The following is a 27,388-nucleotide window of genomic DNA, read 5'->3' as shown; positions in this document are numbered from 1 at the left end:
ATTGCTTTACGTTGGGTCATTCCACATAGCTATATCACAGAGGGTTAGTTATAACAAATCTTTGTCTATATGCTGCTGACTGAGGCCAATCCCCCGACGCTGGCTATACGGTTTTGGAAACATTTGGAATTTAACTTTCATATGAGCGAGACATTTATAAACATTAAAACAGAGCTTCTGGATTGTAATTCAAATGGAGCCAGCAGTGGTCCATACCTTCAGTTGAGAACCCAAGAGGGGGACTGGCTGTACGCCCCTTGGTACCCCTTGGGTTCTCAAGAGCTAGGGACATCAAAAACTTTTGCACCACTGTGGATCACCAATGTCCAGTTTGATCAATGTTCCAACATTAAGTTTCGCTGTATTATATCCAGAAAAACATATATTACACATTTACACTGTCCAAAGAAAACTGCCTTAAACTATACAGTTTAAACCATCTATCAAATAAAATATAACTCCTAACTAGGAGCTTAAAGGAATAGTTCACCCAAATGCAGTGCTTGACTTGGACTGAAATAGGTTCCTGTACTAGTTTCGGGTGCCAGTATTGTTTATATTAGGTGCAGGAGCTCCACAATACTTTTGATCTAATATTCTATAAAGGGAACAGGAACTCAAGCAGTGGAAAATTTGAGGTGCCGGTGAGCTCCTGTCCAAGTCAAGCACTGCCCAAATTACAAAATGCGTTCCCCTTTTGGCAGCAATTAGAGCTGTGGATCAGTTTGACTAGGATTCTACCAACTTTGCTTAACTCTTCAGGCAACATATAGTTTGATTGGTAGAATATCTTTATGTTCTGATTTTTTGGTCAACATTTCAGTTGTTTGTAAAAGTTTAGAGAAAATAAGTTGTGGTTACTAAAATAGGCTGCATCATTTGATTGATAGAATAATTTCTGTTCTGACTTCAATTTTGAATAGCATAAAAGTAAACTAAGATTCTGGACACTAAATTTCTGTATAATTTGTTCGAAAAGTTGTCAAAATGAACTGAGATGTGTGTGGATCCCAAATGGTACCGTATATCCTACCTATATAGTGCACTACTTTTGAGGGCCCACAGGTCAAAAAGTAGTGCATTGTGTAGGGATTAGGTTACCATTTGGGACTCAGTCCATGACCAGCTTCAATCATGACAAAATGTTATGTTTATTACCTGCTCCAACAAGCTCTTCTTTAACTACCTCCCAGGCTTTTTGTTGCATCAGTCAAAAATCACATTTCAATACACGGGATTTGTTTATTTTTCACATTTTTATTGACAGAGGTCAAGTATCCAAGGCATTTGTAAACAGTGTGTCCGCAAACAATTGACATTTTTCTTCCTATGATGATGTTGACCATATAACTGAGGCATCAACTTGTCATTAAACACTAATTTGAATTGAAATAAATACAATACTGACAAAGAAGATACAACTACAATCTACCTGAAAGTCTTTATCGTAGCATCCAGGTCAAGTCCTCGTTTTATGCCACATAAAATGACAGCACTACACAAGGAGGTAAGCTAGAGCTCTTCGCTCCAGAGGAACAGTAGGTTTGAGGGTGAGTATCACAAGATTACCGGAATTCTGCAGCAAACATCCTGGTACTGTAGGTACAGGGTGAAAAGGTCTATTGATGGCAGCAAGTAAACAAAAAGTCCTAGAGTTAAATTCTTCAGTCAGTCAGTCATATCATTTAGTGTCATTACTTGAAGTCAAGAGCATTTCAGAATCTCCAAATAAAAATGTCATAAAAGGTTAAAAACACTGACGTATTAATCCATCTCAACTGTAATCAATGAGTAGGAAAAGTAGGCACTGAGAAACATAACATAATGTAGCCTTTCACTAACATTGGATTCAATAACACTGACGTTAGCATCCTTGATTCAAAATGTAGCTAGAAATGTAATACATTTGCCCCTAAATGCGCACTACATACACTGCATTTCATGTGAAAGAATACATGTTTGACTAAGAATTGCGATTTCTATCCTTTAATAGTGTATTTTTCCACTGAGTACTGACAATTATTACAATTAGTCTATGTCTGTCACTACTATTGGCAGATACATGGTCATCTAGAATAACATTGCAATGTCAGTTTAATCATTTAAAAATCACTTAATCATTCAGTTTGTTTTAAAGAGCTATGGTAACTTTCCATATTAAAATCGGCAACATCTTTTATACTGAACAAAAATACAAAATGCAACATGTAAAGTGTTGGTCCCATGTTTCATGGGCTGAAATAAGATCACAGAAATGTTCCATATGCACAAAAAGCTTCTCTCTCAAATGTTGTGCACAAATTTGTTTACATCCCTGTTAGTGAGCATTTCTCCTTTGCCAAAATAATCCATCCACCTTACAGATGTGGCATATCAAAAAGCTGATTAAACAGCATGATCATTACACAGGTGCACCTTGTGCTGGGAACAATAAAAGACCAACCGGCCTCACAAGTTAAAGGAGCGTGCAATTGACATGCTGACTGCAGGAATGTCCACCAGAGCTGTTGCCAGAGAATTGAATATTAATTTCTCTACCATAAGATGCCTCCAATGTCATTTTAGAGAATTTGGCAGTACTTCCGCCCTGCCTCACAACCACATGTAACCACGCCAGCCCAAGACCTCCACATCCGGCTTCTTCACCTGCGGAATAGTCTGAGACCAGCCATCCGGGGAGCTGATGAAACCGAGGAGTATTTGTGTCTGTAATAAAGCCCTTTCATGGGGGAAAACTCATTCTGATTGGCCTGGCTCCCCAGTGGGTGGGCCTATTCCCTCCCAGGCCCACCCATGGCTGTGCCCCTGTCCAGTCATGTTAAATCCATAGATTAGGGCATAATTAATTAAGTTGACTGATTTCCTAATATGAACTTTAACTCAGTAAAATCATTGAAATTGTTGCATGTTATTTTATTTTTTACTTGAGTTTATTTCTTGAACTGCATTGTTGGTTAAGGGCTCGTAAGTAAGTATGTGACTAAATCTGATTTTCATTTGTTGCATTTATATTTTAGTTCAGTATAATATCCCAAAGGCAACGCAAACCATAGCTTTTAATGCTATTAACTCTAACCCAACTGCCACATTGTATCATGTAAGTGCTGTCCCAACTGCCCAAATTTAACATAGGTACATAGAAAAGCATCATTTAAACTTCCAACATTAAAGTGTTAGATTGAACTGAAAATTAAAGATTATTCCACCAAATAATTGCCTAGTTATTTCACTTTGGAAAACACTCAAATTTAATTTCTTTCAACAATATTGCTTACCACATCTGACCAGCAGGTGTCCTCAAACACCCTGCAAAACTAACAGAAATATGTACTTGAATATTGCATGTTACACCCACAAGCTACTTGAATGTGTCAACAATCTTGTTGCCCTCCAGCTCATGGGCCTTCTGTATCAAGTCTTAAAGTAGGAGTGGTGATCTAGGATCAGGCCCCCCCCCATCCATGTAATCTTATTGATTACTGAGCTGTGGGAGTTTAGGAAGTCACAGCCCTAAGCGCGACTTAGCACTGTTTAAACAATTAGTCTGACTTCGTTTGAGTTAGTAAAAAAGGGTTACACCAAAAGGCAAAACAAACAACCTCAGAAGCCATGATTGATATCACTGACAGTGGTTCAGTAGCACATGCTGTATGGTAGACATACTGAGTAGTTGGACTTTATACGAATTCCCTTAAGAGTATTGTTTAAAAATGATAATGTGGCTCGGTTACACAGTACATGGTAGAAGTTGCCCTGCTGGTATATGCATTAATTTACACATCCATACCTTTTACTCATGCTTGGTGTGGTACAGACAGACTGAACTAAACTGAGCCTCAGACGCCTAGGCTTTGCTCGAAAATGAGGTGAAGTCTGACACAGGCAACTAAAATACTGACACTAACTTATGTGAAAGAGTGGTGTGTGTGGTTTAGCTGATCATGGGAAGCACAACAGTCTCTTGGCACCAGCAGCAATGGTCTGGACTGCTCCACCACAGAGCCAGCAGGGGGTCTGGTTGGTTAAAAGATTGAATGCGTGCCAAATGGCACCCTATTCCCTATATAGTGCACTACTTTTGACCTGAGCCATACGGGCCCTTGGGGACAAACATTTAAGGATGAATTATGCAGAAATTGCTCCACCATTTTCTGGTTGCCAAAATTCTAATAGTTCACCCAATGTCAATTTGTGACAAAACAAGAAAGTGTAGTGTAGAGAATCATTGTACCATCTAAAACTGCTGTGAAATATATTTTCCATAACCAAAAGTATTGCATTTTCAGTTGGTGTACAAAACCAAAAGTAAAAATAATTAAAAACGAGAAGCATAGAAATAGCGCACATAGAACAGATCTACTGCTTCTTAGACTTGCATTCAATCAGAATGACCAATCAGATGCCCCAAAAAGTTACATATTGCAGCTTTAAATAAGGAGCTTTGTCTAAAACAAGTTATTAGAGACCAGTAAGCAAAATACACCTTCGTTCTGTAAAGCCCGTAGCACATGAAGCAACACTAGGGGGGTCATCATGAGTGTACTAAGCTGGTGTCCCAAATGGCACCCTATTCCCCATGTAGTGCACTACTTTTGACCAGAGACATGAGCACTTGTCAAATGTATTGCACTATATAGGTATTAGGGAACCATTTGGGATGCAAGCCAACTGTCTGAACTACAACTACGGCGAGGGAATTATTTGTGGGCCTGCCTATGAGGTTACCACAGAATACAGGAGAAGAGGTTCCAATTCCAAATGTTCCAAAAATATCCTTTCCAAGTCAACCAGTCATCATTACACGCAGGTCTGGGGCAATGCTGAATGACCTTTGCACATTGTATGGGAAGGCAACACTCACTGTGTGCCTTTAATACTGCTTGCCATTGTATAATAGGGCAAAAAGACCTTGCATAGTACAGGATTTAGTTGTGCTAGCCGGCCAAGCTTCTTAGCTCAATCACCTCATCCTGCTGAGGTCTTAGAATTAACAATAAAACTGAGCAATGAAGGATATTATTCATGTCATTTTCACATAGCACCATCCTATAATACCATCATCACGATCATACTTGCAATTTTCTAAAGAAATGATACGCAGGGATAATACACATTCACTTCCATGATGAAAACAAAAAAAAGCACACCAACATACTAGGTCGAGGGAAGAGAAGATTAGCTAAGTCGAGGTATCCATCCCAATGTCTTCCTGTATACGTGTTGACCAACCGCTGACTGTTTAAGTGACGTCCAGTGCCTGTGTGTGTGTGTACACACTATAATACTATACAAGTGAGAACCAGAATGAGAAAGGTACACATTACAGACTGATGCTAGCAGGGAGGGCTGGAAACAACACCCAACCCTCAGATACGGGCAGACACCTGTTCCAGAGAGCGAGTGGGAGGGCGAGGGGCCGGCGGGGTTATTGATTTCAGGCTCTTCAGGCTGTTTCCCGGGCAGCTCTGGCTGCTGAGGCCCCTGTTGAGGATGGGGATGATGGGAGGTTCGTTGCGTGGTATATTTACGGGACAGGAGCGGGTACGGGCGTGCCCCTTGTGACCCCCGGCGTGGCAGATGAGGTCGCTAACCGTGTCCATGGGCGAGAGGTGTTTCAGCCAGCGCTCCAGACGATCTTCCTTGTACTTGATGGAGTACCAGGTGAGGAAGATGAAGATGAAGCCAATGAACTTAAGGCTGGCAGCCAGGCCGAAGTAGACGAAGCGGAAGGAAGTGACATCGTACTCCCAGCAGGAGCCGTGAATGCCACAGTCCTGCTGCCACAGCATACAGGTTGTGTCGATCACTGCCCCAAAGTAGATGGGAGTAGGGATATAGGCTGGGGAGAGAGGAACAGTTACAACACAGCAGAAGTAAGATTGGTATAGGGATGTAGGCTGCGGGGAAGGAAGAACATCTTTCAGAGCAGGAAGCCAAACACATTCCCATTTCTAAAACCTAATATCTTCAGTCTAATTACAATAAGTTTTCAACTTGATCTTGAGATATTTAATATCAACAATTAGGGCTGTTAAGAGACTAAACATTTAAAACAATGTAGATGGTTGATTGCAGAGGTTAATGTATTAATTTATTTTAGAAATTGTTCAAATTTGACCCCATTTAAAAAGAGGTTCAATATAAAACTCATTCCATTGGGTGTAGGTGTAATATATTTTGATTATAGGGTTAGGAAACACAAGATAAAAACTCAGCCTGTTCTGATATAAAATATCATACAGCTCGGGCTCCAGAGTGGCGCAGCGGTCTAAGGCACTGCATCACAGTGCTAGAGGTGTCACTACAGACCCTGGTTCGATCCTGGGCTGTATCACAACCAGCCATGATCGGAAGGCCCATATGGTGGCGCACAATTGGCCCAGTGTCGTCCGGGTTTGGCCAGGGTAGGCCATGATTGTAAATAATAATTTGTTCTTAACTGACTTTTCTAGTTAAATAAAAGGTAAAAAATAAATAAATATTATATCTAGCCTTGGCTACTTCTTATCCATGTCCAACATGAACTCGTCACAAGCTGCTACTACACTAGAATTGGGATCATTTGCTTTCATCTTTTGAACTGAGATCTACAACAAAAACAGTAGCTAAATGGAATGGAAGTTATTTTCTGATTAAAATCATTGTGCTGAATCTAGAGGCATTAAGCCATGGCATTGTAAACATTATTGTTTGGTTAGCATAACTAACATTAACATAACTGGCTAGCTACTTCTGTGCACATTACATTTTTGCTGTCATCTTAAACACCTGGGAAAGTGTTTATGGTAAAACGTTCTGTAAGTTTTCCTTCCACTTTGTTGCTCAAAGCTGAGTGCAGAGTGGATGGTTTAAGCATCACAAGAGAGACCACTCCAGTGTTAACCCTACGTTCATTTAACAGCAGTGGCACACCATTGCAAAATGAAAGGCGTAAAAAAAAAAAAATAATCTAAAAGTGAACTGTAATTAACACGTTAACTTTGACAGCACCATCACCAATCGAAATGTAGAGAATATTTAATAAAAAAAAATTTACTATTCCTCTTAGTAATGCTCTCTGACAGGAAATGGGAGCCTGTCTTCCCAAATTACATTTCCCTTTCATTACTCCTCATGGAGGAGACAGTCAGATCACACTTAACTATAAAAAAAATAACCTCTCAGAATGGCACATTACTGTATTTCACTGGTTAGCCAAGCTGCATCCCTCACCAAGGGTCCTGAGGAGAACAAACTGCATCCCAAGTGCAAAGGGTCTCTCCTGCTCTTCTACGGACCTAGAGGAGAGAAAAAAATGTATGAAACCAAGAAGAGTGCTCACAATATAACTACTACTTCACACAACTTCTTGTTTGTGTATTTTGTTTTGTACCGGGATGGATCCCTACCTCAACCTCATACCTTACAAAATAGGTGTCTATACAGTGCATTCGGACAGTAATCAGACCCCTTGACTTTTTCCACATTTTGTCAAGTTACAGCCTTCTAAAATAGATGAACGTCCCCCCCCCCCCCATATCAACCTACACACAATACCCCATAAAGATAAAGCAAAAACAGGTTTAGAACTGTTTGCAAATTAATAATAAAAAAAATACAACTGAAATACATTTATGTAAGTATTCAGACCCTTTACTCAGTACTTTGTTAAAGCACCTTTGGCAGCAATTACAGCCTTGAGTATGACACTACAAGCTTGGCACACCTGTATTTGGGGAGTTTCTCCCATTCTTCTCTACAGATCCTCTCAAGCTCTGTCAGGTTGGATGGGGAGCGTCGCTGCACAGCTATTTTCAGGTCTCTCCAGAGATGTTCGATCGGGTTCAAGTCCGGGCTCTGGCTGGGCGACTCAAGGACATTCAGAGACTTGTCCCGAAGCCACTCCTGCGTTGTGTTGGCTGTGTGCGTAGGGTCATTGTCCTGTTGGAAGGTGAACCGTCACCCCCGTCTGAGGTCTTGAGTGCACTGGAGCAAGTTTTCATCAAGGATCTCTGTACTTTACTCCGTTCATCTTTCCTTCGATCCAGACTAGTCTCCCAGTCCCTGCTGCTGAAAAACATGCCCACAGCATGCATGCATGCTTCTCCAGAAGTGATGCTTGGCATTCTGGCCAAAGAGCTCAATATTGGTTTCATCAGACCAGAGAATCTTGTTTCTCATGGTATGAGAGTCCTTAGGTGCCTTTTTGCAAACTAAGCGGGCTGTCATGCCTTTTACTGAAGAGTGGCTTCTGTCTGGCCACTATACCATAAAGGCCTGATTGGTGGAGGGCTTCAGAGATGGTTGTCCTTCTGGAAGGTTCTCCCATTTCCAAACAGAAACTCTGTCAGAGTGACCATTGGGTTCTTAGTCACCTCCATGACCAAGGCCCTTCTTCCTCGACTGCTCAGTATGGCCGGGCGGCCAGGTCTAGGAAGAGTCTTGGTGGTCCCAAAATTATTCCATTTAAGAATGATGGAGGCCACTGTGTTCTTGGGGACCTTCAATGCTGCAGACATTTTTGTTATCCTTCCCCGGATCTGCGCCTTGACATAATCCTGTCTCGGAGCGCTATGGATAATTCCTTCGACCTCATAGCTTGGTTTTTGCTCTGACTTGCACTGTCAACTGTGGGAATTTATATAGACAGGTGTGCCTTTCCAAATCATGTCCAATCAATTGAATTTACCACAGGTGGACTTCAATCAAGTTGTAGAAACATCAAGGATGATCAATGAAAACAGGATGCACCTGAGCTCAATTTGAGGGTCTGAATACTTATGTAAATAAGTTCTGTTTCTGTTATATTTTTGCTTTGTCATTATGGGGTATTGTGTGTACATTGATGAGGAACAAAATGTATTTAATCAATTTTAGAATAAGGCTATAGCGTAACAAAATGTGGAAAAAGTGAAGGGGTCTGAATACTTTCCGAACGCACTGCAAGTGTGCTTTCTTTTGGTCTATACCTGAGAGTGACGATAATAGCAGAGGGCTGAGCGCAGGCGGTGATGAGTGTGACGATGAAGAGGAAGATGAGGAAGGGGATGAGTGTGCTGCAGGTGCGGTCACACTTCCCAGACACGGCGTAGCCGTTCTCATTCAGGTAGGTCTTGACGATGACCAGCTGCAGCTGGTTGCCCTGGCCGTTGGAGGAGGGGGTGATGACCTGTCTGCTCTGGACACACGCACAGTCCGAGTAGTTCCGGATCTGAGAAAGGGAGGGAGGGACAAAGCATCACACTCAGCTCATCTTATTGTACTATGGATGTGAACGTCTAAGGAGCAACTGTGCGTACCACTAGGAGTATTATTCAAGTACTACCAATGTGGGCTGTACACTGTAAATAGATGCTTAACGGATGTTTGTTCAATGAACAGTTAGCTATAACTAGGGCCTAACAGTATAGTTTTTCCTGGTCAAGTCACAATGGCCAAGAAGAACTCCTGGCCCTAGCTTTAATGCTCTCACACACACGCACCAGTCCGAATGTTGATCTGCCGATCGTTCAGCTCACTGTGTTTTGGGACATCTCACTGCCGACATTTTTCACACGATTCTACACGTAAAATTGGTGCTCACTTGGTTCGCAAATTACGTTCAGAGGAGCTAAGTACTCTCGGCCAGCTAACACTATTGGTGTGTCTGAGCACTTAGGGTTAGCTTTAGGTTGCAAAGTTCTGGTAACTTTCCCCAAATTCTCAGAAATCCTATTTGGAATATTTCTGGAATCTAGAGGGAATAAGTAGGAAATCCGGGAAAACTTAATGATAACAGGTTATCACTTTGCAACCCTACTGTCGTGACTCACTCCTTTGCTGTCGTTGCCCACACTGCTACAGCCTGCCAGGCAGGGGTTAAAGTATGTGATGCCATCAGAGCCACAGACCGGCGCGTACTCATGGATCTTACAGCCACAGTTCACGTTACACCCTCCAGTCAGGTTACGATGGGTCATAGTCAGAGTAGGACTGAGAAGAGAGAGGGAGAGAGATCTATTATTTAGAGAGACAGAGTATAGTGAAGGAGAGGGAGATGAAGGGGGAAAGTATAGGAAGAGGGAGAAAAAAGCAAGAGGTGAAGTGAGAAAGAAAGAGGAGAAAAGGGGAGAGGGATGAAGAGACCCAAATACCCTTAGAGGAAACTGTCCATCACAGCTTTATCCGAAGACTGCTTAAACATAATATTAAGTCAGAATATCTTACCGTGCTGCTATTCAAAATCAGCACATTTACACTGACATTTCCCAGAACAAGGGCAATTACAACAATTGAAGATATATCAGGGAGGGATGAACAAATCATAATTGGATCAGGAGGAAAATGGGTCATAGTCAACAGTAGTGCACTAAATGGGAATAGGGTGGCATTTGGGATGCACAAGTGGTTGGACATAAGAGAGGAGACAAGGCCCCAGGACTGCAGAACAGAGAGTTCCCTTCTAGATCGAGCCCCACCGATAAATCGGTTGACCGATATTAAAATCGTCTGATACTAGCCTTTCATTGAGATATTTGTATTGATCTTTATTCAACAGATAAAGCACCGGTATTATATACATATAATAAACTAATCTGCGGTAATTTTTTAAAATGTTAACTGTTTGCCTGAAGAGGGCGCTCTACCAGATGCTCATTGAACATCATTCAGCTCTCGGTCACATTGTGAGATAGACTAGGCATGGTGGTTTGACGATGAGCAGCTCGCCACAGCCAGTGTATTTGAATAAGTAAATAATCAACATGTAGACGTCACCAAGCAAGCAGGCCTGTCCTCAGCACATTCTTACTTAGTTAATGTAAGCTAACTAGCCCACAAGGTAGTTAGCTTAGCTTGCTAGCAAGCAATCTGTGCTACTTATGTGCCAACACTGGACTGGCGCCAAAGTGAACAAGTCCAGTAGCGGGAAGTAGGAGAGGATGGAACTAGATTAAACTGGGCCGACATTCTGCTAATTTTCGTAAACAATGAAAAAAATCTCAATACATTTCTCAGTTCCCAAAACTAGAATCTGTTACGAACATAACGCTTTACCAAAGCAAAAAAAAAAAAAAAAAAATACATGCTACAACGCGCCAATAGGGTCTCGCTAGCTCATGCTGGACTTTGCCCACATCCTTGCTTGTTCTGCCCTCTATGCCTAATTTTCACCCACTAAACAACACAGATGAACTACAGTATCTTGCGTTAGTAATACATATCTATGATGTTACTGTCTGGTCCCATTATGTTATCTTGTGGGCTTATTTGGTTAGTTTTTCCTGAAATATACAATCTGCAAACAGCAAGATAGTTGGCGCAGATCTAAGAAGCTAATGTTAGCTAGCTAAATTAGAACGTGTTGACTAAAACCAGTGCGACAAGCATTTGGCTGCATAAAGGTTTTCAGTCATCAGCACATGCAATTTGAAGTTCAACTCTAGCCAATACATTTTGTATTGAATAACAGTGTAAATGTATATGTGCTTTCTGTAAGAAAACTTTCTGTAAGACGAGCTTGTGCTTGTCATAACCACTGAGGTGCCATCAAGTGTTTGTTTACATGACCTTTGACTGTTGTAAACGCTGTAGATAAATCTACTCAAGACAAATGCTGACATTACGAATGGCATGCCACTGCATTTCAATGCTTATTTGTAAACGGTGCAGTTTCAGATTTACCTTGAGACAAAGTTTAATTCGTCAGCCAGATACCCCTTGTGGTGGTTTAGCACAAACACTTTTGCATACTTCTTATCCACTTCCATCGATATACACATCTTTAAATGGTACCTAAGAAAGGTAAACTAAACAAGTGTTGTATTTATAGAGGATACATATCTGCTTCATGTAAACCACAAATAAAATGTTCTTAAATAAATCATCATAATTTAGAGTAATCTGTTAATCCTTGAGCACAATGTGTCAATTTGTCTGTTTTTTATTCCACCTCTAAAAAAGCGCTCTATCAGCAGATATATCGGTCATCAGTGACTTTTGCCTTCCTAAAATCAGTACCGGACCCAAAAATCGCATATCGATCCGCCTCAAATTCTAGATAAGTTTCATGCATCAAAGTTGTTCAGTCTGGTGACAGCCACAGGGGCCTTTAATCATGACCTTCACCTCCCCTTATCATCACTGGGAAACACTCACAAATGCACACACTGCTGAGTGCACAAACAAAAACAATTCTCACATTGCTTAATTCCTTGATATTTGGTTTTTGGAGGCAGGAATGTTTGCAGAGAAAGAATCAAAAGAGTCAGAGGGATATTGAGTGAAGGAAAGAAGGAAGGAGGGCGGTCTCCATCTTACCCGGTGGTGTATGGTATGTTGATGCCTCCTAGGTTGATGCTCTCACAGCCCACTATGAACAGAGTAGAGAAGCAGAGCAGAGACACCCCACTACAGATCATGGCCAGCTTGGCTGACTCTCTGGCTCCCAGCTTCAGCTTCTTAATGATGTAACCCCCCAGGACTATCCCCACCCCAGCACTGGGCACGATGATCACACCTGGGACAGCACAAGAAAGATAGTCAATGGTGTTCTCTAGAACGGAAAGATTAGATCACGGCAATCTGTTCATATTTACACGTATGCAATTCTACAACAGAATTTACTTCGGGCCTTCTGTTCACTTCCAAACACACCATCCAAAGTACACATGACACAGAGTAGATACTCCTTTCTAGGGGAGTGGTGAGGGAGCTTTAAGACACCCCCTCAAATAAAGGGGGCATCTGGGACAGGCTCAAGCAGTGAGTAGTGAGTGTGAATCTCACTGTGGCCCCACTGATGTGGAGTAGTTTTAAAAGATACAGGCAACTTCAGGCTGAGTCCCAGACTGAGGTGCTTTTGAGGAATGGGAAGGCTCTGACTTCTAATTGATCTCTGTGGTGAAGCTGGAGGTCATTTAGATCCAACAGACCTGTGTTCCAAGCTATGCGCTTCAGAGTGCAACTCTAGTACAGGTGAACAGTTAAATTGGATACAGTTACAGAGGGATGTTAAAGGGGCGCCTTTACCTGTGCAGCTACCAGGGGCGCCTTTACCTGTGCAGCTACCAGGGGCGCCTTTACCTGTGCAGCTACCAGGGGCGCCTTTACCTGTGCAGCTACCAGGGGCGCCTTTACCTGTGCAGCTACCAGGGGCGCCTTTACCTGTGCAGCTACCAGGGGCGCCTTTACCTGTGTAGATACTAGCGCTGGACGCCGGGATGCCGAACTGCGACTCTATGAACTTGGGTATGAAGGTGATAAAAGCGGTGACGATGGCGCTCTCCGCAGTGTAGGACAGGCTCACAAACAGGAAGGTGACATTACTCAGGATTCTCACTGCAGCCTTAGGCAGCTCTACACAGGGACAAGGAGGGAGAGAAAGAGTGAGTGAGATCGAAATATAAAGCGAGAACACCGTGCGAAACAAAGTGTTTCAGACCTCCAGGACCAGGATTGAACAGCCCTGACGCAGAGAATAGGGTGCCATTTGGAACGCATCTGCTTTCTGTATAGCATACCTTTGATGTCTTTCCCGAAGCCCATGGACGATGTAACCGTCTGGCTCTTGGTCTTCTCCTTGGTGATCTCATCATCACTGGACACGTTGTCCAGGCTGATCTTTTTCCTCTTCCTCTTCTTCTTCTTTTTGTTTCTGGGAGGAAGCTTCTTGGGGAAGGTGAACATGGGGAAGATGACCAGCAGCATGGCGACAGAACAGAGCAGGAATCCACTCCACCTGAGAGAGCAGGGAGGGTTTACCTTAGGCCCTATTAGTTACTAAATTAATTTATGTTCAGTGTAATGTACAGTATTTATTATGTATACAACTACTGTGTGTCTAAGACAATCTATCCTATTATCTGCATTGAGTTCAATAGCACATTCCCACAACATACAAGCCCCACATTAAACACACCATGGAACACTACAAGAGTAATATGCATTTCAAAGTCCAACACCATTTGACAAGCTAACATGTACATTTCTAATATATCCAATCATATTTGACATATTAAGCCTTGGCAACCAAACATGGAAATGGCATATATCTTTATTCAATCACAATTTAAAATATTCAGTGAAAAGTCTGGAACATTACCAGTTGCCAATAAAGCGAGGGTCGCTCTGATCTATGTTGACCACAGTCTTGGGGTCGACGTAGAAGCCGATGAGAACTCCTCCTAGCAGGTACCCAGCAGCCGGACCCAGGGCTCCCATCACATACATAACAGCTGCAGAGAGAGACAGGCGTGAGGCATCAGGACAAATTAAAATGTAACTTAATGGGTTAGAAGAGTATGGATGCTAAGAGAATGGATCAACAGAATGGAGAATCAAGAGCATGGGTGCGTCCAATGGCACCATAGTCCTGATATAGTTCACTCCTCTTGACCAGAGCCCTATGATCAAAGGTAATGAACTATAAGGAATAGGGTGTAATTTGGGGTGTAAGCCAATGTTCTACCCCTGACTCAGTCATGTGAGACATCTAAGGGTATTTTCACATATAGTCCTCTTTAAAAGAACTGATCTCAGTGAACTCTGGGGTAAAAAAAATAACTCAGTTCTCTTTGTATTCAAAACTGCCGTTGCCTTTGAATGAGGACTCAACTCTTATTTTTGTGGACAGAGTCCTCTTTGTATTAACATTGCTATGTTTAGAAAGGAACCAAGATCTTTTTCCAACATGCAGGTTTTTACAAAGTGCAGGACAAGCCATTCAATCAGAATGTGTTATTGGACAGCTAGATATACCTACTTACATTTTGGAAGCTAATAGATTGAGCCATAAGAATTGTAATCAGAATATACAGTCATGGCCAAAAGTTTTGAGAATGACAAATATTAATTTTCACAAAGTCTGCTGCCTCAGTTTCTATGGTGGCAATTTGCATATACTCCAAAATTTTATAAAGAGTGATCAGATGAATTGCAATTAATTGCAAAGTTCCTCTTTGCCATGCAAATGAACTGAATCCCCCAAAAACATTTCCACTGCATTTCAGCCCTGCCACAAAAGGACCAGCTGACATGTCAGTGATTCTCTCGTTAACACAGGTGTGAGTGTTGACGAGGACAAGGCTGGAGATCACTGTCATGCTGATTGAGACTGGAAGCTTTAAAAGGAGGGTGGTGCTTGGAATCATTGTTCTTTCTCTGTCAATCATGGTTACCTGCAAGGAAACACGTGCCGTCATTGCTTCGCACAAAAAGGGCTTCACAGGCAAGGATATTGCTGCCAGTAAGATTGCACCTAAATCAACCATTTATCGGATCATCAAGAACGTCAAGGAGAGCGGTTCAATTGTTGTGAAGAAGGCTTCAGGGCGCCCAAGAAAGTCCAGCAAGCGCCAGGACCGTCTCCTGAAGTTGATTCAGCTGCGGGATCGGGGCACCACCAGTACAGAGCTTGCTCAGGAATGGCAGCAGGCAGGTGTGAGTGCATCTGCATGCACAGTGAGGCGAAGACTTTTGGAGGATGGCCTGGTGTCAAGAAGGGCAGCAAAGAAGCCACTTCTCTCCAGGAAAAACATCAGGGACAGACTGATATTCTGCCAAAGGTATAGGGATTGGACTGCTGAGGACTGGGATAAAGTCATTTTCTCTGATGAATCCCCTTTCCGATTGTTTGGGGCATCCGGAAAAGAGCTTGTCCGGAGAAGACAAGGTGAGCGCTACCATCAGTCCTGTCATGCCAACAGTAAAGCACCCTGAGACCATTCATTTGTGGGGTTTCTTCTCAGCCAAGGGAGTGGGCTCACTCACAATTTTGCCTAAGAACACAGCCATGAATAAAGAATGGTACCAACACGTCCTCCGAGAGCAACTTCTCCCAACCATCCAGGAACAGTTTGGTGAAGAACAATTCCTTTTCCAGCATGATGGAGCACCTTGCCATAAGGCAAAAGTGATAACTAAGTGGCTCAGGGAACAAAACATCAATATTTTGGGTCCATGGCCAGGAAACTCCCCAGACCTTAATCCCATTGAGAACTTGTGGTCAATCCTCAAGAGGCGGGTGGACAAACAAAAACCCAGAAATTCTGACAAACTCCAAGCATTGATTATGCAAGAATGGGCTGCCATCAGTCAGGATGTGGCCCAGAAGTTAATTGACAGCATGCCAGGGCAGATTGCAGAGGTCTTGAAAATGAAGGGTCAACACTGCAAATATTGACTCTTTGCATCAACTTCATGTAATTGTCAGTAAAAGCCTTTGACACTTACGAAATGCTTCTAATTATACTTCAGTATTCCATAGTAACATCTGACAAAAATATCTGAAGACACTGAAGCAGCAAACTTTGTGAAAATTAATATTTGTCATTCAACTTTTGGCCACGACTGTACTATTAACATGTACATTTGATTGGTAACAGAATAGCAATAGAATAAGTGCAGAATAAATAATGCTGTAATTGAACATTGTACACCCAAGGTAGGCTACAGCACCTTTAAGAGCTACAATAGATTTTGTACCCTATGTTGTGATTCTCACTAAGTATTTTGTCTTCTCACACTATTCGAACCCCACAATCAATAAACAGCTTATGAAGCTCTCTTAGCCTATAGATCACATATTTCAAACAAATAATCTGAACACACACATTTTGGAATTTCTGTGCATCCTTGACAATCACTAATCAATATGCAAATACAGCACATTTTTTTCCCCGCGAACCACCACATCATCATCTCTCTTTTGAGGAGTCATGGCAGGGGAAATTGTGTTGCAGTAGTCTAGTGTGTGCTGCGGGAATAATGACAAGCAAACCTGGGGAACCCTTATTCTCTATGTAGTGCAATACTTTTGACCCTCTGGTCAAAAGTAGTCCACTATCTAGGGAATAGGGTGCCATTTGGGACACAACCCAGGCATTCCCTTACTGCATCCAGCAGTTCACACCCACTTGACACAAAACTGCTTAATGTCATCATCCACCAAGCAGTCTTCTCCCTGACTCAGTGTCAACAAATTTGTAATGCGTGGGTTGACTCATACCCAACAGTCCCCGTGGTCTTATCCGCAGGGCAGGCGGGTTTAGGGTCATGAAATAATGTTTGGATGAAGGGCGGGTGGGTTGAACAAAGAAAACAATACCTTAAATTCCAGAAATGTATAATTCCTGTGCAATTTAAATCTATAGGCTACATTGAGGTTTTTCTTTCATTATTTGAGTCTATCTGTAATAGTACATAAGCCTGCTTTAGGGCCTAACTGTTCGCGTGCCAAAAAGCCTACACGCCAATCACCAAATGCTTTTGTGAACGGGCAGAACAAGTCAACTTTGATCCATAGAGGCAAAATGGGCAATGCCGGAGTGTAATTCAATAAGAGACCGGCTGGAAAATTGAGAGTTGAAAATAAAGAGAAGGGAGGGGCAGAATAGTAATGTTTGGGAAATATTTGGTGAAGTGGTAAAAGCGAATGATAGCAGTGCCGGCCGGTTATGTTATGTGTGATGTTAGGCGCTATTCGAAAGTCACAAGAAGGGGACTTCAAATATGGCACGTCAAGGCAACTGCAGTCTACTGTTCAGATGGGTTAAATGTATCAGCCTAACTGAAATCTGGACACTGACTAGGTCGATAACCTCTTACACAGCCTAATATAATATCAATTTCTGCAGGATTAAGCATTTCTTGCAGTAAAATTATACACCAAATGGACATTTTTACTCAGGAAAAGGAGATGAGAAATATGACTGAGAATGAATGCACGGTTAGGGACGTCTGTAAAGATGCGTCAAAAGGTGATATTATTTCAACCACAAAGTACGCAATCCAAGCTGAACTGAAATCTTATTCGAAACACGTTGGGTAGTTAGTGCTTTTAAATTTCCTTATACCGGTCAAAGTGATGTCATTTGGACATTTTGCACGTTAGATCTTTCCAATTTTTGGGGGTTATTGCATTTTCTCCCCAGTCCCCAAATGCCTGCTGCAAGAGAGAAGCAGAGATGAAAGAGCATTTTACCGATGTCAACTAAATTGAAGCATTCATCGATTTATTACATTATTCTGGTGAGCAAGTTTATTTAGTCTTCTAGGGCAGTAATGACAGAAGAGAAGCTGCATGTATCTATTAGAGAAGTTGACTAACAAATAGCCTACCAAAATGTCAGAAATTATAAGCAGAAAAAAATACTAATATTGGGTTAAAAGAAATCCTGCAATCCCTGAAAAAATATTGCATGTCTTCAAACCCCAGACTTAGCCTAATACTTGATGGAAGCACCTTTTGTAGCCATTACGGCTGAATAATATTCTACTAACTTTGCACAACTCTTATGGCAACATTTATCCATTGTTTTTGTCAAAATTGCTCAAGCTCAGTGAATTTGTTTTACTGAGTTTACAATCATTGACAGACAGCAATATTCAAACCCACACAACACCTTTTGGAAAATCCATTCTGCTGATAGCATTGAAAATAATGTAAATAATGTAATTGTCCCGCTAAAAATACATCTCTATCCCAAGGTTAGCTTTTCAGAAGACTGAGGGGGTTTTCCTCTAACATTGTACCTGGGCTTTGCTCCTTTCATATTTATTTTGACCCCTGACAAAATCCCCAATCCCTGCTGGTGACAAGCATACAGTACCCATAGCATGATGCTGCCACAACAATACTTGAAAATACACAGGGTTTCATTGTGTGGTATTGGATGTAGCCCAAGCTTGTAGGTTTTTACATTTAGACCAAAAGGTTAATTTCTTTGCCATGTCTTGCAGTATTACTTAACAGCCTTTTTGCAGTGAATTTGGAGTGGATTTGTTTTTTAACACAGGCTTAAATTCTTTTCACTTTGTCCTACAGGCGGGTAATTTGAGCGCATGGATTTTTCTGCCATTTAAATCCTTGGGCGGGTTGCCTAAGTGGTTTTTCGGGATGCCTAAATCCAAACTGTGAAAGAAATAAATACATGTTCGGGATTGAAAAACACTTAACTTAAACAGCTAAACCCAGACAAAGTTTGTAGGAAAGATAATGTGCCTATATATTTTTTTCATAATATAATATTTGAGAACTAACAATCACCATAATAAAAGCTAGACAATCGGGGGAGAATTGAAAATTCCAAAAACAATGAATTTAACAGTATTTATTTTGTTATCATGTTTGAGCAAAAAACTAAAATACAGCATTTGGGGCGGCAGGGTAGCCTAGTGGTTAGAGCGTTAGTTAGACTAGTAACTGAAAGGTTGCAAGACCGAATCCCCCGAGCTGACATGGTAAACATCTGTCGTTCTGTCCCTGAGTTAACCCACTGTTCCTAGGCCATCATTGAAAATAAGAATTTGTTCTTAACTGACTTGCCTAGTTAAATAAAGTTAAAATATAAAATTAGCCATGGCAAAATGCATAGAATTGCAGGAATTTAGCTTTAAAACAGAACATTTCTCTCAGCTCCATGCCAGAATATGTAAAACTGCAGGAAATCAGCTTTAAAAGCAACATTTTTTCTCAGCAGCATAGCAAACTGTGTAGATGTGCAGGATATTAGCTTAAAAATGCAAACATCTCTACACCGTCAAGATGGGGGCCTCTAAAATGTTGCCGAGCAGACCATGCAAATTGCCACTCTGATCATTTCTTTCACTTTGTAAATGGAGTAAATTACGTACATTGGTAGAAAACATAATAATTTGAAGACTGTGCAAGAGGTGTGCAGACTTTCAATAGGCACTGTAGTTCTTCCAGTGCATTGGCCATCTTAGTCACGTCCGGTTTCTGTAAGCTGCTTTGTTGAGGTCAAAATGAAAACATAAATCTAAAACGCCTCAAAGATTTACTACTGTTTCCAACCAAAACAACGTGTTATAGGAAGCTATCAGCTACAACCTATCAACAATTTAAAATCAAATTCAGCTTTCATATCAATCCACAAACTCACCAAAAATGTTCTTTAATAAAAGATCAACATTATGAAAAGGTATGACCGTCTTTCTGTGAGAGGGACATGCTGCTGACTACTCAGCATGTGGATCGGATGGCCGGCACATACCGAAGGGAGTATGAACAGAACGCTAGGATCTCTCTGCTGCAGCCACACTATCCGCCCATTTCCATTGACCTGCTAGACTAGGGACAATGGCGATCACACATCACTGGCTGATTCACAACACCCACCGGGCAGTCTGCAGCTGGGCTTGTGTGTGTGTGTGTGTGTGGAGCAATACAGTTCAACAGAGCGCAAGGCGATGGCAAGCGACCCCGTTCACCAACTGCTCTTTGGTCCGTCACCGAGACCAGGGGAGATTCAGAGACATGTACGGATTTTGAACTGGTTGTACTGTACTGAGTGTGGCCAATTTATTTTCAAATGGGGACAGACTGGTGAACTAGCTTGTCATTCAGTCCATAATTACCATTAATGGGCTTTGCGCCTTTCATATTTATGGAATTGCCTAATTACATATCGTAACGGTCAGATGAAAACCTCCTCTCCAAAACAGAAAAACACTGCCATATTTTCCCATTAACCAAAATACAATTACGACAATTCAGAAGCTATTTTGAACACATTTTCTTAGTCCTAGAGTCATGATTACATTGGGGGAAGTTACTGCTTTCAATACATGTAAAAAAAGAAAAGAATGGGCAAATACGGAGTTACAAGGTTTTCATCAGGCAGCGAAGATATGTTCTATGTCTCTACAGCCTTGAGTAAATGAGCTCAGATGAGTGAAATTAGGTGTTACTGTCCTGTACACAAAAGAGATTGATGCAGGAGTAATAATGGGCCAGGGCCGTACGTTACAGGAAAGTTATGCGAACCTCAACCTGGCAGCTGGACCAATTTGGACCGTGTGACATTTTTACATTAACATTTTAGTCATTTAGCAGACGCTCTTATCCAGAGCGACTTACAGTAGTGAATGCATACATTTCATACATTTTTTTATTTTTTTCTGTGCTGGCCCCCCGTGGGAATCGAACCCACAACCCTGGTGTTGCAAACACCATGCTCTACCAACTAAGCTACAGGAGAGAGGGAGACAGACACAGGCAGCAGGGACAGGCACAACGAAATGTGGGATAGCAGGTTGCCATGGCGATGAAGTTGACACAGCACCGTCTTCTTACAACTTCCAACCGACCTGCTATCTTTCCCACAGACAAGGCCAGCCTATCAGACCAACTGATACAGAACTGCCTTTATGACCCACGTATGGTTTTACATCACAGCCTGCCAGGAGGACTCATCTTGAACAAACATCAAAAGTCAAAGTAAAGGCCTAGAGTGCCTTCAGAAAGTATTCACAACCCTTGATTTAATTGTAACTTTTTGTCAACGATCTACACAAAACTCTGTTACTGAGGTAATAGTTTTAACTTTAAAATAAAAAAAAATGGCTTAAAAATCTATGGCAAGACTTGAAAATGGATCTAGCAATGATCAACAACCAACTTGACAGCTTGAGCTAATAAATCTTGACTACATAAATATTCAGACCCTTGAGTCAATACATGTTAAAAGCCCCCTTGGCAGAGATTTCAGCAGTGAGTCTTTGAGTCTCTTATGAGCTTTGCACACCTGGATTGCACATTCTTCTTTAAATAATTATTCAAACTCTGTCAAGTTGTTTGTTGATCATCGCTAGACAGCCATTTAAGTCTTGCCATAGATTTTTAAGCCGATTTAAGTCAAAACTAACTTAGCCACTCAGGAACATTCAATGTTATCTTGGTAAGCAACTCCAGTGTAGATTTGGGCTTGTGTTTTAGGTTATTGTCCTGCTGAAAGGTGAATTTGTCTCCCTGTATGTGTTGGAAAGCAGACAACCAGGTTTTTCCTCTAGGATTTTGCCTGTGGTTAGCTCTATTCTGTTTCATCCTAAACAACTCCCTAGTCCTTGCCGATGACAAGCATACCCATAACATGATGCAGCCACCACCATGCTTGAAAATATGAAGAGTGGTAGTCAGTGATGTGTTGTGTTGGCTTTGCCCCAAACATAAAGCTTTGTATTCAGGACAAAGTTCATTTCTTTCCCACATTTTTTGCAGTTTTAGTGCATTATTGCAAACAGGATGCATGTTTTGGAATATTTTTTTAATTCTGTACAGGCATTCTTTTTACTGTCATTTAGGTTAGTATTGAGTAACTACAATGTTTATCTGGGGCGGCAGCGTAGCAGTGGTTAGAGCGTTGGGCTAGTAACCGAAAGGTTGCAAGATTGAATCCCCGAGCTGACAAGGTAGAAATCTGTCGTTCTGCCCCTAAACAAGGCAGTTAACCCACTGTTCCTAGGCCATCATTGAAAATAAAGAATTTGTTCTTAACTGACTTGCCGTTAAATAAAAGGTCAAATAAATCCATCCTCAGTTTCTCCTATCACAGCCATTAAACGGTTTTAAAGTCACCATTGATTGGCTTCATGGTGAAATCTGAGCGGATTCCTTCATTTCCGGCAACAGGAAGGACGCCTGTATCTTTGTAGCGACTGGGTGTATTGATACACAAAGTGTAATTAATAACTTCAGCATGCTCAAGGGGATATTCATTGTCTGTTTGTTTTTTTAAATTACCTCTATCAATACCCTTTGCAAGGCATTGGAAAACCTCCCTGGTCTTTGTGGTTGAATCTGTTTGAAATTCACTGCTCGACATATGGACCTTACAGATAATTGTATGTGTGGGGTACAGAGATGAGAGTTATTCAGAAATCATGTTAAAAACACTTATTGCACACAGAGTGAGCTCATGCAACATGTAACTTGTTAAGCACATTTTTACTCCTGGCTTTTAATTTTAATACAATTTCTAAAAACATAATTCCAGTTTGACATTATGGGGTAGTGTGTGTAGGCCAGTGACATCTCAATTTTTAATTCAGGCAGGAACACAACAAAATATGGAAAAAGGGGTGTAAATACTTCTTGAAGGAACTGTAGCCTCTACCCTCCCCCTTATTTCCATAGAAACCAGAGCATAATGCTCCAGGGTTTACAAGGCTAACCGAGGTGTGAAAGCACTAAGTCTGATTGTGTTGCACCAGCTCCTCCCTCCACACTCAGCGAGGTGGCAGTGGTTTGCACATGTGTGAAGTCATCCGACCCAGCACATACGCAATAAAGCTACAGGCCAGGGACCTCAACTGACGGCCCACGGGCTGAATGTGGTCAGCGGGTGATTTTACTTGGCCCCTCAAGTTATATTGTTGGACATAAGACTAAAAACACCATCAAATCAGCTCCAAGGGATTTTACATTTTGGAAACCTGTTCCAAAGTATTCCCACGCATGAAGAGGGATACATTTGTATACGATCACATATACTATAAGCAAGGTTTGAAATTATTAAGTTTTAGTCATATCTTTTTATGCTTCTCACAGTCAATTTGCAGTCTACAAATTGTTTGTAATTATGTTCTGGCCCCCTGACCATCCGCTCAAGAAAGAAATTGGCTCATGGTTGTATCTAGTTGATGATCCCTGCTATAGGCCTAGTGTTAGACATGCATGCTTCATACATCGTCAAGTACCATGAACAAATGTCAGCCTAGGCCTACAGAGTACAATTGAAAGTCAAAATAGCTTTATGTACAGTACCTAATGAATGTCTATACATCCCTTGCAGTTGTCACATTTTGTTGCCTTAATTAATTAGTTAATGTAAAAATTTAATTAAATTAAATATTGGTTACGTATGTCTTCACACCCCAGAGTTAATACTTGGTGGAAGCGCCTTTGGCAGCCGATCATTTTGAATAAGATTCTACCAACCCTGCATAACTCTTATGGCAACATGCTGTATATCCATTGTTTTTGTCAACATTTCTCAAGCACAGTAAATAAGGTTGCCAATCATTGGACAGCCATATTCAATCAAACCGTGTCTCATTTTTAAGCAGATTGAAGTCAGAACTGCGACTGGACCACATCTTGGAAAACCATTCTGGTGTCTTTAGCTAGATAACCAATGTTATTTTACAGACTAAGAGAGTGCTGCATTTTCAAGTATTGTGGTGGCAGCATTATGTTATGGGTATGCTCGTCGGGACCAAAAAATATATGAAAAGGAGCAAAGCCCAGGTAAAAAGTTAGAAGAAAACCTGCCTCAGTCATCTGAACACCTAACCCTGGAATAGATTTTTATTTTCAGCGGGACAACTACACAACATTTAATGCCAAAGACACACCAGAATGGTTTTCCAAGAGGTGATGAGTGTTCCTGAGTGGTCAGTCTCAGTCCTGTGTTGAATTTGCTTGAAAATCATTCCCAACCACATTAACTGAGCTTGAGTAAATTTTTACAACATTTTTTTTTTGTTAAGGGATTATGTGTATAAAACATTAGGAACACATGCTCTTTCCATGTCAGACTGACCAGGTGAATCCATGTGGAAGCTATGATTCCTTATTGATGTCAGCTTGATCCCTAACATGGAACCCAAACCGGCTGCTTGCGCCATCTTGCATAAATTAATTTTGTCCCCCCACACCAAACACAACACGCAGGTTAAAATATCAAAACAAACTCTGAACCATTTACATTAATTTGGGGACAAGTCAAAAAGCATTAAACATTTACGGCAATTTAGCGAGCTAGCTTGCACTTGCTAGCTAATTTGTCCTATTTAGCTAGCTTGTTGTTGCTAGCTAATTTGTCCTGGGATATAAACATTGAGTTATTTTACCTGAAATGCACAAGGTCCTCTACTCTGACAATTAATCCACACATAAAACGTTCAACCGAATCGTTTCTAGTTCTCTCCTCCTTCCAAGCCTTTTCTTCTCTTGACTTTTTTGCGATTGGTAACTTTTATAAATTAGGTGCATTACCGCCACTGACCTCGTTAGTCTTTGTCACCCACGTGGGTATAACCAATGAGGAGATGGCACGTGGGTACCTGCTTCTATAAACCAATGAGGAGATGGGAGAGGCAGGACTTGCAGCGCGATCTGCATCACAAATAGAACTGACTTCTATTTCAGCCCTTGGCAACGCAGACACTCGTTGGCGCGCGAACAACGATAATATAGATTTCTGAATTTATTTTGCAACGCTAGCGTATGTGACGCGAGCGGTATAGTCAGCATGTTATTGATATCACCTTCAATCAGTGTAGATAAAGAGGAGGAGACAGGTTACAAGATTTTTAAGCCTTAGTTGAGACAATTTAGACATGGATTGTTTGTGTGTGCCATTGAGGGTGAATGGGCAAAACAAAATATTTAAGTGCCTTTGAACAGGGTATGGTAGTAGGTGCCAGGCGCACCGGTTTGAGTGTGTCAAGAACTACAATGCTGCTGGGTTTCACACTCAACAGTTTCCTGTGTGTATGAAGAATGGTCCACCACCCAAAGGACATCTAGTCAACTTGACACAAATGTGGGAAGCATTGGAGCCAACCTCCCTGTGGAACGCTTGACACCTTGTAGTCTATGCCCCGATGAATTGAGGCTGTTCTGAGGGAAAACGTGAGTGCAACTCATATTAGGAACGCGTTCCTAATGTTTTGTAAACTCAGTGCATGTCGCCCTTAAGAGTTGTGCAGTTGGCAGAATCTTACTCAAATGGATTCACAGCTGTAATTGCTGCCAAAAGTCCTTCCACCAAGTATTATCTCTGGGGTGGGAAGACAAGATTTCTTGATTGCCTCATTTTTATACATTTAGAAAATGTTTTATAATTTCTCTTTCACTGTGAAAATGTGGAGCAGGTTGTTTAGATTGGTAGGGGGGAAAAAAATCCAGCTTAATCCCTTTTTATAAAATCATTAATTTTAAGGCAGTAAAATGTGGCAAAAAAAATACAAAAAAACTGTGCAAGGGGTGCATAGACTTGCACTAGGCACTATGTGAAATAGATACGTTTTCTTACTGTATTTGGTCTACTTGAATTGCCATGCATCTATTGGTGGTGCTGAGAGGCATAATCTTTTATTCTGTTTAATGATAACACGGACCAATTTTTTTCAGTATTCATCTCTCATGGAACACCCCCTCTTTTGGATCTGTTTCAACGTGTGCCTCTTTAAATAACATAACGCTCAGAATAAAATAATATTTTGTTTCAGGATGATGTCGGTCCACCCGTTCTTGTTGTTATATTATTAGTAGTGCAGTCGCAGAAAATTTTGTATTTTGTTGGTGAGACATGTCCACACTCCTCATAACTTGACCTACGTAATAACTCTAGTAGCAACAAAATCTCATACACTGATTATATATAATCTCAGATTATATATACACAATCTCAGATTATAGGATACTGCAGGCACCCTCTTAATCTGGTAAAGACCATTGGTTATCTAGCCTTTTTTGGACTAACTATAGGTCCATTCTCTCATTTCCAAAGTTTATAAATGGCTCTTCCTGGAACTCCATGAACATACAATGAATAAACCGTTGCTATATTACCCAACAGTCCTGTCCTCACAGAGTAACTGTCTGTGGCTATACTGACCAGAGATCTGTCAAGGATCATTAGCGTTGTCCACTCTAGGCTGTCTCAAATGACACCTTATTCCCTATGTAGTGCACTACTTTAGACCAGAGCCCTGATGGGTGTCATTTAATACAGTGTGTTCCAGCCAGGCGGGTGTGTCCTGATGGGCCATCCCCTCACATCCTGGCCAATGCATAACCAGCCACCATACTGCTGGTTGGCACCAAATGACAGACCGCATGATCAAAGCACCAACTCCTTTGTGAACTGGCCTTCCACAAGAACATCATTAGAGACAGGATTGAGGAGAAGAAAGGCGACTACGGCCTGTGTCCCAATTGGTACCCTAGAAGGCTCTGGTCAAAAGTAGTGCGCTATATATAAAAAAAAAATTGGGTGCCATTTGGGACACATCCGAGGAGCTAATCCCTTTGTGTAGGTTTTTTTCTCTGAGTGTAATGGAGGCAGGCACCAGGCCACCACAGAATACAAGCCTGTTTCATAACTATTCTTTTCTTTTCAGTGTTAAGGCCTTAATGAGTTCACATTGTTTCAGAGCACTGGAAGGAGAAGATCTAGGACGACAGTTGAAAGGGACAAGGCTTGATCGAATAACTGAAGTCAAAGTTTAAGCAGCCGGGACTCCCGAGTGGCGCAGTGGTCTAAGGCACTGCAGCACAGTTGCTAGCTGTGCCACTAGAGATCCTGGCTCGAATTCAGGCTCTGTCGCAGCCAGCCAGCCCGGGAGACCCATGGGGCGGCACACAATTGGCCCAGCGTCGTCCGGGTTAGGGGAAGTTTTGGCCAGCAGGGATGTCCTTGTCCCATCGCGCACTAGCAACTCCTGTGGCGGGTGGGGCGCATGCACGATGACACGGTCGCCAGGTGTACGGCGTTTCCTCCGACACATTGGTGTGGCTGACTTCCAGGTAAAGTGGGCATTCTGTCAAGAAGCAGTGCGGCTTGGTTGGGTCGTGTTTCGGAGGACGCATGGCTCTCGACCTTCGCCTCTCCCGAGGTACGGG

The 27,388-nt window shown here is 41.7% G+C and overlaps 1 protein-coding gene across 2 annotated transcripts in view; it reads right to left on the bottom strand.

The window, feature by feature from the left end:
- Window positions 1–1,237: 1,237 nt before the first annotated feature.
- The window catches only part of LOC106599461 (solute carrier organic anion transporter family member 5A1), a 31,835-nt gene continuing 5,684 nt past the window's right edge, over window positions 1,238–27,388 (bottom strand). For both annotated transcript variants that reach the window (XM_045714647.2, XM_045714648.2), the window contains exons 3-10: window positions 14,060–14,192; window positions 13,479–13,696; window positions 13,150–13,314; window positions 12,277–12,475; window positions 9,792–9,951; window positions 8,949–9,190; window positions 7,213–7,277; window positions 1,238–5,839 (exon numbers count right to left, since the gene is read on the bottom strand). In XM_045714647.2, the coding sequence (XP_045570603.2) occupies window positions 5,367–5,839; window positions 7,213–7,277; window positions 8,949–9,190; window positions 9,792–9,951; window positions 12,277–12,475; window positions 13,150–13,314; window positions 13,479–13,696; window positions 14,060–14,192 (1,655 nt within the window). In that variant the 3' untranslated portion in view covers window positions 1,238–5,366. The remainder of the gene's footprint in view (window positions 5,840–7,212; window positions 7,278–8,948; window positions 9,191–9,791; window positions 9,952–12,276; window positions 12,476–13,149; window positions 13,315–13,478; window positions 13,697–14,059; window positions 14,193–27,388) is intronic.

The sequence above is a fragment of the Salmo salar genome, chromosome 03 (genome assembly GCF_965601325.2).
Source record: "Salmo salar chromosome 03, fSalSal1, whole genome shotgun sequence".
NCBI classification, from domain to species: Eukaryota; Metazoa; Chordata; class Actinopteri; order Salmoniformes; family Salmonidae; genus Salmo; species Salmo salar.
The sequence above is the reverse complement of the archived record's forward strand: the minus strand, read 5'-3'. Positions and strand labels throughout refer to the sequence as shown.